This window comes from Martes martes (assembly GCF_963455335.1).
Source record: "Martes martes genome assembly, chromosome: 3".
NCBI lineage: Eukaryota > Metazoa > Chordata > Mammalia > Carnivora > Mustelidae > Martes > Martes martes.
The window spans coordinates 146846984-146859143 of NC_137890.1; the positions used below are offsets into that span (position 1 = coordinate 146846984).

The 12160-nt window shown below is 40.9% G+C and overlaps 1 protein-coding gene across 1 annotated transcript in view; it reads left to right on the top strand.

The window, feature by feature from the left end:
- The first annotated feature begins 4868 nt into the window (after positions 1 to 4868).
- NEB (nebulin) overlaps positions 4869 to 12160 on the top strand; it is a 207053-nt gene continuing 199761 nt past the window's right edge. Inside the window, exons 1-5 of the mRNA XM_080798838.1 lie at positions 4869 to 5000; positions 5621 to 5706; positions 6240 to 6304; positions 9786 to 9827; positions 11381 to 11602. Of these exons, the coding sequence (XP_080654964.1) occupies positions 6269 to 6304; positions 9786 to 9827; positions 11381 to 11602 (300 nt within the window). The 5' untranslated portion in view covers positions 4869 to 5000; positions 5621 to 5706; positions 6240 to 6268. The remainder of the gene's footprint in view (positions 5001 to 5620; positions 5707 to 6239; positions 6305 to 9785; positions 9828 to 11380; positions 11603 to 12160) is intronic.

Sequence of the window (12160 nt, forward strand, 5' to 3'; positions counted from 1 at the left end):
GAGAGGAGGAAGCAGGATCCCTGCGGAGCAGAGAGCCCGATGTGGGATGCGGGGCTCGATCCCAGGACCCTGGGATCATGACCTGAGCCGAAAGCAGAGGCTTAACCCACTGAGCCACCCAGGCGCCCCTTGTTTCAATTTTTAAAGAGATTTTATTTATTTGTCAGAGAGAGAGAGAGAGTACAAGCAGAGGGAGAGCTTCCCGCTCAGCTTCCCGCTGAGCAAGGAGCCAGATGCAGGACTTAATCCCAGGACTCGGGGATCATGACCTGAGCGGAAGGCAGATGCTTCACTGACTGAGCCCCCCAGTCGTCCCAAGAGTACACTTACTGTGATGAGACGTGAGTAATGTATAGAATTGTTGAATCATTATATTGCACACTTAAAACTAATGTAATATTATGTGTTATACTTCAAAATAAAATTTAAATTTGTATCAAATATCAAAGACAGGAAGAGCCAAAACTCTCTAAAAACATTTTAAAAAGTTGGGAGGACTTGCTTTTTCAGACATCAAGGCAGATCATAAAGCTGTAGAATTAATACAGTGTGGTACTGGTACAGAGATAGACAAATAGGTCAGTGGATAGAGTTGGGAATCCAGAAAAAAACTCATACATATCTGGAAAAGATGGATAGCAGAGGAGGAATTTCACCCAGTGGGGCAACAAAGGAATTTTTTTGAAAAGGTGTTGGCAAGATTGGCTATCATATGCAAAAAAATAAAATTAAATCTCTTATTTATACCATATCCAAAACCATAATAATTTCTAGGTAGATTAAAGACTTAAATGTGAAGGGTGAAACTCCTAGCTTTTAGAAGAATATATAGGAATGTATCTTCATGATCTTGGGGTAGAAGGATTTTTATTCTGCTAGTCATGAAGGAGAACATAGATGAAGTTGACTTCCTGAAAATTAAGAACTCCTGTTCTCTACATGCCAGTACAAAAATAATAAAAAGATGAGCAAAGAGAGGGGGAAGATATTTACAATATATATTAATTATCAAAGGATTATTATCCAGAATAAAGAGGGTTTATAGAACAGTGAGGAAAAGGCCAACAACTTAACAGAAAAATGGGCAAGAGAATTAAACAGATGCTTCTCAAAATACAATAGAACACCCAAATATCTAATAAGCATATGAAAAGGAGTTCAACTTTACTAGTAAGTCACAGAAATGCAAATTAAAACCACTAGATTATACTATTACACATCTATGAGGCAGACAAAATTTAGAAAGCTTCATCTCAAGTGGTAGCCAAATTAGAAGCACACATGACTGATGAGAGTATAAATTGGTACCAACACTGGAAAACAGGTAGCATGATTTATTAAAGTTGAAGATGAGCATACTCCTTGACTCATAATTTCCACTCCCACTTATATACTCCCATCATTTCATTGTTCATGACCACAAGAATCCATGTGGAAAAATGTTCATCTTGGCTTTTTTTTTTTTAAGATTTTATTTATTTATTTGGGAGAGTGAGAGTGAGAGAGAGAGAGAGAGAGAGAGAGAGGAGATAGCCAGAGAGGGAGCACAAGCAAGGGGAGTGGGAGAGGGAGAAGCAGACTCCCTTTTGAGCAGGGAGCCCGATGCAGGGCTCCATCCCAGGACCCTGAGATCATGACCTGAGCTGAACGCAGAGGCTTTAACTTACTGAGCCACCCAGGTGCCCCGAGAAGTGTATTTTTTAAATGAGGATATTTTTGTGCCAAACTAAACTGTGGTTTTGTTAATAAGCAAGGAGTGGAATATATATTGCTTAGTCAGCTCGTGGTGCTATGGGAAGGAAGCAGCCAGAACAGTGCTTGGTACATTGTACATACTCAACAAACATTAGTTAAAGGAATGGGATTTTTTTATATTATAAAATCCATAATCCCCAGGATGACAGGGAGGCGGATCAAGATGAGAGCCAAGCACCAGCTACAGAAGAAACCAGAGATCTACAGTGGATAGGACGACGAAATGCTACCGGAGGTCACTGAAAATCCTGGGAGCCGAGTTAGACATAAAGTTTGAAGTAGTTAGTGACCCATCTCTAGAACTGCACCGTTCAATGCCACAGCCACCAGCTCATGTGGCTATTTAAGTTTGAATTAAATGAAAAGTATATCAACTCAGTTCTGCAGGCACATTAGTCACATTTTGAATGCCCCCTAGTCACTTGTAGCTAGTGGTCTCCTTAGTCCGTGGTGCTGGTATGGAACATTCCCATCATTGCAGAAAGTTCTGTGGAATACTGTTTGTCTAGCAGACTTAAGCCAAGGGAAAAAGAGAGAGAGAGAGAGATACCGATTTTCAGAAAAACAAATCCTTATGCAGGAAAAGAAAAATAATCACAATATATTGGGTTCTTCTGTGAATATCCTTTTCTAATCATAATGTAAACACTGAATTCTGAATTACATAAGTAGAACTTTATTGAGAGGATGCCCGGCTGAGACGAGGCTTGTGTCTGGTAAGAGTGGGGGTTCACATGGAGGAGTTCTAAAGCCTCACATTCCAAGGTGGGAACCTAACAGATAATGCCTGTGACCAAAAAAATCAGAAAGAGCAACAGAGACATTTTGTTAAATGTAAACAGACAAATAAAAAAGATTCAGCTAAAAGAGTCACAATGAGTGTCTCCATGGAGGGAAAACACAGGAATGGTGGGAACAGGGAGCACCAAATTTAGGCACGGGCCTTGCAAAACTATTTGATTCTTAAATGATGTGCAGATATGATTTGATTAAAGTAATAAATAAAATAGAATAAACTGTAGAAACAGGGGCGCCTGGGTGGCTCAGCCGGTTAAGCATCTATCTCTTGATTTTGACTCCGGTCCTGATCTCAGGGTAGCAAGATGGGAGTCCCACGGTGGCTCACTGCTCAGCGCGGAGTCTGCAAGAGATCGTCTATCCCTCTGCCCCTCCTGCTTGTGCTGTCTCTCTCTCTCTAAAATAAATCAATAAGTCTTTAAAAAAAAATAAACTGCAAAACAAAAGCTTTGTTACCATGTCATCTTCTCCATTAAGTCTATTCTGGTCCACAGGCATGGTACTTCTATACTTGGATATGTATAGGCTTAGAGTCAAATTCCTATTGGTTCATAAATGCTTAGACTAACTACTGTCTTATTTCAGAAGTGTCACAATGTTTCAATCTAATACAAAGTAAGGCATGAAGACTCCAACAAAATGTTTAAAAATGATAATAATAAGGGGCATCTGGGTGGCCCAGTCAGTTAAGCATCTGCCTTCAGCTCAGGTCATGATCTCAGGGTCCTGGGATCGAGTCCCCCCTCGACCTCTGCACTTGGGTTGGTGGGGGGTGGAGAGTGTCTCCTTGTCCCTCTGCCTCTGCCCCTCCCCTTGCTTGCTCGCCGTCTCTCTCTTTCAAGTAAATAAATAAAATCTTTTAAAATGGTAATAATAATTTTAAAATAATAATAGCCAACATTTATGGAGCCCTTCCTATGCTCAAGGCACGTGATAAAAGCCTACCGATAAATCAGGGGGTTATTTATTCTTCTTCCACAGAGGAAGCCATAGGCAGGGCAGGAAAAATAGAGTTGTTCTTTCATGCTTAAGGGACTTAGTTCAAGGTTAGCATCAGAATGCCTAAATGCTTATTATTTTTTTTACTTTATACGATTTTATACTGTGTGTTTTAAAATGGGCCTGAATTATTTTTCAATGTAACACCATCATTTAAAACATAATGAATAGTAAGTCAATTCTAGTTCACATCTGACAATGGCATGGTCTCATATTATACACATATCTCTTGGTCATAAAACCTGTGAGAACACAGAAAATGAACAAGGTGAAATTAGTTATGATGATAAAATGATGTTCAATTTTATTGGCCACCATATGAATCACGGAAAGGGGAGAGGTACATCTGTTTGAAATGTGACAATACTTCCTAACATCTAGCTAAAAAAGGAACTATTACAATAGGTTTAAAGTCAAATCTGTGTCAAGTTTCAGATGACCCACAGGGTTTTTGCCTTAGTACAGAGCTTTAATGAGCGATTAAATCAGTGAAAATTGTCTTGAGATAGAAAATTGCTAGGCAATTTTTACAAACTTAGTGTGGTACACTCTGACTTACCTAATAGAGCATTATCTTCTGGTAATTTACTGATTTTAATTTTATCTGCTATGGCTGTTTGGAAATTGAACCTTTTTGTGCTTGCATTCACACTTGACCTCTAGAAGCCACCTGACTAAATGGAAAATCAGAAACACAGTCACATATGAAAGAGGCTCTGTATTCCCAGCCCTGGGCCTTTACCTAAGGAGGGAGAAGATAATGAATGTGGTCTGGGCATCCACCCACCCTGGTTTAGTGACAAAAAAAGGATGGGGCCTATTCTCTCTAATTACACCCTGGGGCTATCTTAGCTAGAGTCACATCAAATATTTTCACCTGTCATTTCATCTTTTCACCATTCTAACCATTGTTTTTGCCAACTTGTGGTTTCGTGGATTTTACTCCTCCATTGATATCACATGAAGGCCTGGAACTTACGTGTGGCTCACCTGGTGAGCAGTGCAAGGGGGAGTGTGTTTACCTCCATGAGAGGGAGACAACTGACCTGACGAAAGCAGCTATAGAGGGGTCACAGCCCCTCAAAAACATGCTTATTTTAGCCAAATTTCTTTTGCACGAGTGTGGTATTAAACGGGGAAATGAGAGATTAAACCTCGAGTGGAAGCCCATATGCTGGAAATTAAGTAAAATTCCATTACATTTGAATAGTTCTGAGCAAGCAATTTGTTACCCTTTATCCTTCAGTGGAATTGATGAACAGGTGGTTTTCAGAAGATCACGCAGTATATTTAGCTCCTGAAATTCGAGCGACTCCGGTTCTGATTGGCTGCTGGGGCCACGTGATCCTTCGGAGCCCAGGCACCACGCCGGCTCTTGCCTGGGGTTCTCGGGAGGGAAGAGTTGGGAGAGGCTTTGCTGCTGAGGAAATTGATTTGGTAGAGTAAAGGTAAGGCCGCCTTATGGCTTTTTCTGTCACATTCTTGCTGGAGATGTTCTGCAGCGCCCCTTGAAGTAGTTTCCAAAGTTTGGGGTCAGAACTGGGGAAATTAGGGATGGAAATGGGACCGGAGAAGTTTGTAACCCTATTGCCCTACTCAGGCCCTACTTAATCTGCCGTTGTGTTGTGATGAGAGTCAAGGCCTGTACTAACCAACTACTGCTCGCCTGAGTTGGTTCTCCCGTCTAACAGACAATATTTTAAAAAGTTTTCGCCTTTGATTTTTTTTTTTTCTAAATATATTAGTGTGTAAAAGGATCTGTGTTCTGCATTCCTATATTTATCCTGTTCTACTGGGCTTCATTTGCCTCCGAAGGAGTGGCAGTTTCCCTAGCTTAACAAAACCAGCCATGGCGGGGTATTGGTTTACACGGCAAATATCTTCGGGGCGAAGGGACAGCTGCTCCAAGTCATCATCCACTTTTATCAAGAAGAGTCCCGCTCTCTGGCGTCAAACTAAGAAGGCCTGGGGAGAGCCTTTCGGTAGCTCCTGAATTAGAAGCTTAAACCAAACACCCACATTCTTAGATTTATGTCAGTTAATGCTTTGAACATTTCTTATTTTTCAGGTTTGAGGAAGAGCTACAGAAGCAGAAGAGAAATAATCCATATAAGCCAATGGTGTTCGGGAAACAAATAACCCCATTGCCTTGAGGTTTCTGTTTTTCTCTTTTCAAGCTACTGACAGATTTGTTTTTCTGTGTTCTAATTCCGAGCGTAGGATAGACTGCTAGTGTGCGTTAGAGCCGTGGAGAGACCTAAAGCAGCCCTCCTAGAATCTCGGTGCTGGTGAAAAATTCTAACTTCTGGAAGCCAAGCTGACTTCCTTTTCACTAATACTTTTGCCTGAAAATGTTTTTCTGCAAGTATTTAGAAATGTAAATACCCTGTTTCTTTGAATCCGAAGCCTCTCACTTCCTTCCTCTTGCTTCCTTTTACAACTTTCACTAAATGGATTGTGTAGCTAAAAGTAGCAATACCTGACGTTATTACCAGTGAAGGAATCAAGAGAAGCTAATTTGAATTCTGAGATTCCTAGACGGGGATCTGAATATCTCCTCTCACATAACCTGCAACGATCTATGGGTGTGTCGGGTGGAGAAGTCTTAAATTCTGTTTTTATAGTGTTGTGATTTCAGTCCTAGGGACAGATACTAATGTATTTTCATTTGTCTGGAATATGAAAAGTTTGTAGGTGCCACTACTACTCTGGGAAAATGGCAGATGACGAAGAATATGAGGAGGTGGTGGAGGTAAGATGAAAAAGCTAACTCTGACAGCCACGTATTTTATGTGGCGACAATCAAAGCTGTGTAGGTGAATTAATCATTTGAGAAATACATCATCTCTTATAACTTCACAAAGACTCATTATTAAAGCATGAGAAAGGAATCGTTTATGTTCGGTTTCATTATAATTATGTGGGATTTAGAATTGAAAAGAAATATCACTGTTTCCCACTCTTGCTTTTCTTTAAACTCTCAGAAAAACATGGTGTGGGGTGAAGGCGGGTTTTAGTCGATCTTCTGAAACTACCTTCTTCCCCACCTGCCAACCCTCCTGATCAAAGGGACAGAGGAGACAAAGGGACAATTCCGAAAACTGAACTGTTTTAGTTTCCACACAGCAATAGGGGAAAAGTTACTCTTTGCTTCAACCAGCTGATTACCTAGAGGATGATACGGATTCAGTGTTCAGAATAATATACTTAGGAGATTTTATTTGTGAGATTTTGCATATATGAAATGTGCACAGGTACCTGTATGTATGAACTCCTCACGCTCACAAGTGACATGAGGAGCCACACTTTCCTACCAACTCCCGTTCTGTTTACTTAAGTGAACAAGACTAGCTTTTGTGTTTAAATTTTGAAGAAAATTTAAACAAAGACCTAAGTGGACATCTTGAAAATTTTCCTCTGGGTTATTTGTGGACATCTGATACATTTTACAAAGCTGTTAATTATTTATTTTATAAAATTTTGTTTTTGTCATGTTACGGTTTTTCTTCACCAGCGCTTGCCTTCAGCTTCACATTCTAGAATCTCAGGCTTGAGGGCTGTAATCCATAGAAATACATTGCCATTGAATCTGAAAGTACTTAATAATTTACAATTAATGATCATCTAAGTATAGGAAAACCTCCAGGTGCCTAAGATACTTGGAGGCAGTTTTGAAAATCTGATTTTTCGTCAGGATGAAATTAAGAGCTACCCAGAACCAAAGTCCAAATGACAGTGCCAAAATTTAACTTTGGAAGATTCTTTTAGTGACCGGTCCACATTTAGATGAAGAAAAATTTGTTGTTCTACAAATAAAATTAATCTTATTACTGAAGGATTTAGGAAGAAAACACAGAATGAATCTCCTACAGTATAATAATGAATATCTGTGGCTTAAGTGCTAAAGGCTACATTCTCAGTGGTCAGTATTACTGGCGTGCATTTTACAAATGTCCCCATGAGTTAGAATAATCACTATTCAACAATGACACAGTTTAAAATTAAATTGCCTTCCTGTGGTAGTAATACCAGTAATTCTTTTTAGCCTCCAAGTTAAAAATCCCTTGGTTTTCTCAAAATAATTGTGTTCTTTGGTTATTGGAAGTTGTCTTCAGCGTTAGGCCTGATTGCTTTGATGAGATGTCATAAAATGGAGGGGGCTATTTTTAGGCATCTCATCCTCACCATTTTATTCCTATTACTGCTTCTGGGTCTGACTAGCAGTTGCTAAACTGATAGACTTCCCACCAGGGAATGTTCAACCAAGGTCCCTCTGACCTCAAAAAAGATGCCGTGAGGAAGGGAATGGTGGCAAATTAGAGAAAATGGCCAAGGAAGAGTTTAAAGCCAGGAACTGGCTTGAAAAAGAGATCTTCTAGGGGCCTTGGACATCTAAATAAAATTGTACTATCACTCTACTCAAACTTAAACTTGGATAGAAAGGAAAAGCAGCGAGGATGCACTAATTAGCGGCACAGCTCTAAAAGTGGGATTTGGCATATGAGTTAATGCCAACCATTTGGGTAGTGTTGCTTTTTTTATAAGCTTATTTCTAAGATACGTTTACCCATGGTGAGAGCCCAGGAAAGGTAAAACTGGATGGCTACCAAGAGCTGCTTTTCCTTGGGTACTAAGAAAATTCAAAATAGTCGTGAATCATTTACTTTACTTTAATACTTCCTTCTCAAGTCACTGATGTTTTCTGTGGCCAGAGGCATGGTTCTCTGTGGACCATGATCAAACAGTATTCCCTAAAGTGTCCAAATGATATTTCCCATGTGATGAAGGCATAGAAAAGAGAAAGTCTCCGTCCTGTGGGAGCTTGTGGTTTCTCTTGCTATGCTTAAGGACATACAGATGGATATTAAATTTTATTTTTTTAAGATTTTATTTATTTATTTATTTAACAGAAAGGGAGCACATGGATATAAGCAGGAGGAGCGGCAGGCAGAGGAAGAAGCAGGCCCCCCCTAGCGCAGGGGGAGCCCGATGCAGGGCTCGATCCCAGAACCCCAGGATCATGACCCAAGCAAAAGGCAGCTACTTAACTGAGCCAGCCAGGCGCCCCTGGATAGTAGATTTTTAAATTAAAAGACTAGTGCAGAAGCAAAGAAAGTGCAGGAGTAAGGGACATTAGGAAATTTTATATTAATCTTCCTGCAGATGAAATAGAGCCAGTGGCCTATCTGCAATGGTTAAATAACTTGATAAGGGTTCACTGAGCCAAGGGCAGAAGAAAGGAGGCCACCTGAGGGAAATTTTGTAGTTAGCGTTTTTCCCTCTCCCTGAGCATATGTTTTGATGACAGAGAAAAGAAAAATGAAGCCTACAGCGATACACATTTTGTGCACCGAGAAAATGAGCCCAATGTTTCATTTTTGTCCCTTTCCTTGTGTGCCTTGGCCTGAGTCTTTCGTTCTGCTTGCCCAGCTTTGCCGGGTGAGGCTGGGGGCAGGATTCCACTCCCTTTACGCATCTGAAACAAAATGTCAGCCAGTTCCTGTCAGCTTCTATTTATTGCTGGTGATGTCAGAAGTAGAACAAAAGTAGGTTTGATTTCAGATCCAGCCTGCAAGCACCTCAGAGCCCTCAATTGCCAACTGTAGCCTCACTTTCCCACATCTTGTGCTGAAAGGTCCTAGCATTTCTCCTTCTCCCCTTGGCATTTGCAGATTTTCATCTTCGCATCCTTTCAGGACCATCGTGCCGTATACGGATGCACCCCTCACTCTGGAAGGGACTCTCGTTCTTAGTAAACGGGGGACGTAGGGGTCATTGAGATGTGTATAGGCTTTTGAATCTAGTCTTTCCGTGACACAATCCAGTCAAGGGGTTCTATTTTGTTTTATTGTTAGTCACAAACAGTGGGTTATATCAAGTTCCCTTCTGTGTAGCCCACATACTCAGGATATTGTTCTCCTACTTCCTCTGCAAATTATGCCCTGGGTACCAGAAGAAAAGGTTTTGCTTGTCATAAGTAAAATAACATCCCCTGGCAGAAAACCCACTTCAGACCCTGTTCTCCTCACCCTGCATCTCCTTGCCTAGTCTGATGGCATTCACGTTAGCTTCCCTGAAGTTTCACCAAGCTAAGATGGCTTCCATCATGTACTTCCTTCCCACACTTAGTGCACACCAACTGGGCTATAGTGAAATATCCCTGTGGTTCAGCCGAGGCAGAGGAGAGGTGACTTCTGCTTTGTTCTCATGATTCCTTTGTGCTCTATTTGTAGTATTACACAGAGGAGACAGTCTATGAAGAGGTGCCGGGAGAGGTAAGACCCAGCCCATGTCCACATGAGCTGCATGCTGATGAAAGCAGTCAGAGCCTTCTCTCCTCACAGACTCCCAGGGCTACAGAGCTGGCAAAGGGAGAGTCTGAGAGAGAATCAGTCACTTACATGTGCTTGGCTGCTGATGGTACAAGAATGAATGGTACCTGTTTGACAGGTTATGTCACTGTTTTTGCTATTCAGCCTATCCAAAGTGGCTGGGGATGGTTTCCCCATTGTTCACGTGGTCTTTTTTGGGGTAGGTAGTACTCATCAAAATAAGTGGCTCTTTATCATTGGCTATCACCACTCTGTGACTGTACCAATTGCATGGCCTTGGACATGTGAGTTGCACGGGGACCCACAATTTTATTGTTTAGAGTCATAACTTGTGGGCCACCACCTGTGCCAACAGGGATGGCACCTCCAAGCCTTTGTCCCTGATGAGGCAATGAAATGTTACTTAGATTGTAGCACATAAGCCTTTCCCATGTATATCCCAAGATGGTATTTTTTTTAGGGTGAAACGTCTCACTTGTGCTTCATTTTCTGAATGGAGCTATTTTTCTTGAGCATGACAGTGATGGCTATCCCTGGAGCCTGCTCGAAGAGCTTGTGACTGCATGAAACCTAACATTTTAGATGCTGTAAATTGGTTAGTTTCTCACCATCAAGCGTACATCAGTAACAATGGGCAAAAACCAATCTATTAGCAATGATCTGACAACACTAGGGGAAGTTGTCCTAGACGTCCAAGGCCCTTGTTGCTTTGGTTTCTCTTTACAAACCAATGCTAGATCTTGTCCATTGGTACAGAGGACATTTGCTGTGAAGGAAATCGTGCTACAATTTGGCTGCTTACCTTTTCTTACATACAGTATTTTTAACCTTGGACTAGACCTAAACTTTGGGCCTTAGTTTCTTCTACTATACAGCCTGTTGTAAGAAACCATAATCTCCCACCTCCCACATGCATAGGACTGTTGTTAAGGAAAATTACCCCCTATGTTGTCATCATTACCCTTGCCCACCTAAGTAAGCATTTATTAGTGTACATGGCACTCAGGTTCATTATGGGACAAGCAACCCACTTTTTCTTAAACTCATTTAAAAGTGAACATGAAGTCAGGAAGTTGAGCTTTATTTGATCATCTTAATCTTTTGTTCTTTGATCCCAAGTTTGCTTTTACTCTACCCAAACAATTTAAGAAGATTTTAAATGTTTAAGAATATTGCATTTCTGATTTTTATCCGACCTGAAAGCGTTTGGGTTCCTTGCTACACAAATGGAATTTCGAGGCACTGTGTAGCAAGTTAGGAAGGAGTAACCTTTTGACTACACACCCCCCTGAAGAATCAGTATTCAGATTTACATAATATGATGTACCTTCACTGGACGGAGTGTATGATGTCCTGCTTTGGTCTGTTTTAGACATGTAGAAGTTACAGGAGGGGTGGAAGTCTGACTAGTGATTAGAATAATGCCTGTATACCAAGATCACGCGATCACAGTTTTTACTTCCATAACAATATTGAACTGCGTGTCCCATTTTCAGACAATAACAGAAATCTATGAAACTACGACAACACGGACAACCACATCTGACTATGAGCAATCAGAACCTTCCAAACCCGCGTTGGCACAGCCAGTACCGGCACAGCCGGTCCCCGCCAAGCCAGTGGAGAGGAAGAAGGTTATCCGGAAGAAACTGGATTCTTCGAAGTTCATGACCCCCTACATTGTACACAGTCAGAAAATGCAGGAACTCTTTAGCCCAGTAAGTTTCAAACAGCTTCTGCTAATCTGGTTTTATTATTGAGAAAGTACTGAATCTCAAACGACTGTGTTTGGCACCGGCTGAATTTTGTTTCTCAGCCTTGTCTGAGACAAAGACTTCCCTGCAGAAACATAAGCTCTTGTGGCTCTTGAATTTTCCTCTCATGTAATTCACTGGCACCATGGCAGCATCAGAGAAAGCATCCTTACTGCAGTTATTCCCACAAAATAAGCAGGAGGCCAGTCACAAAGCTTTTATTGTATTTAATCAAAATTTGTTAGCCAGTCTAGAATCATGAAGTCATAAATAGAGATTCAGTTGAAATCCATTCACAGAAGCTAAATAACATCTATTTACACTGTGTCTGAGAAGAATGCCCCTTATCCAGACTACTTAACAATATGTAAAAAGGTCTTCAAGAGCTGTACGATGAAGAAGTGTAGTTTAGAAAACCAGGATCACACTAAGAGCTCATCCGAAATGAGGATCGGAATCTTTGACTGTGTCCTAGAACGGCGTTTTTTTGTTTGTTTGCTCTGTTTGTTTTTTAAGATTTTA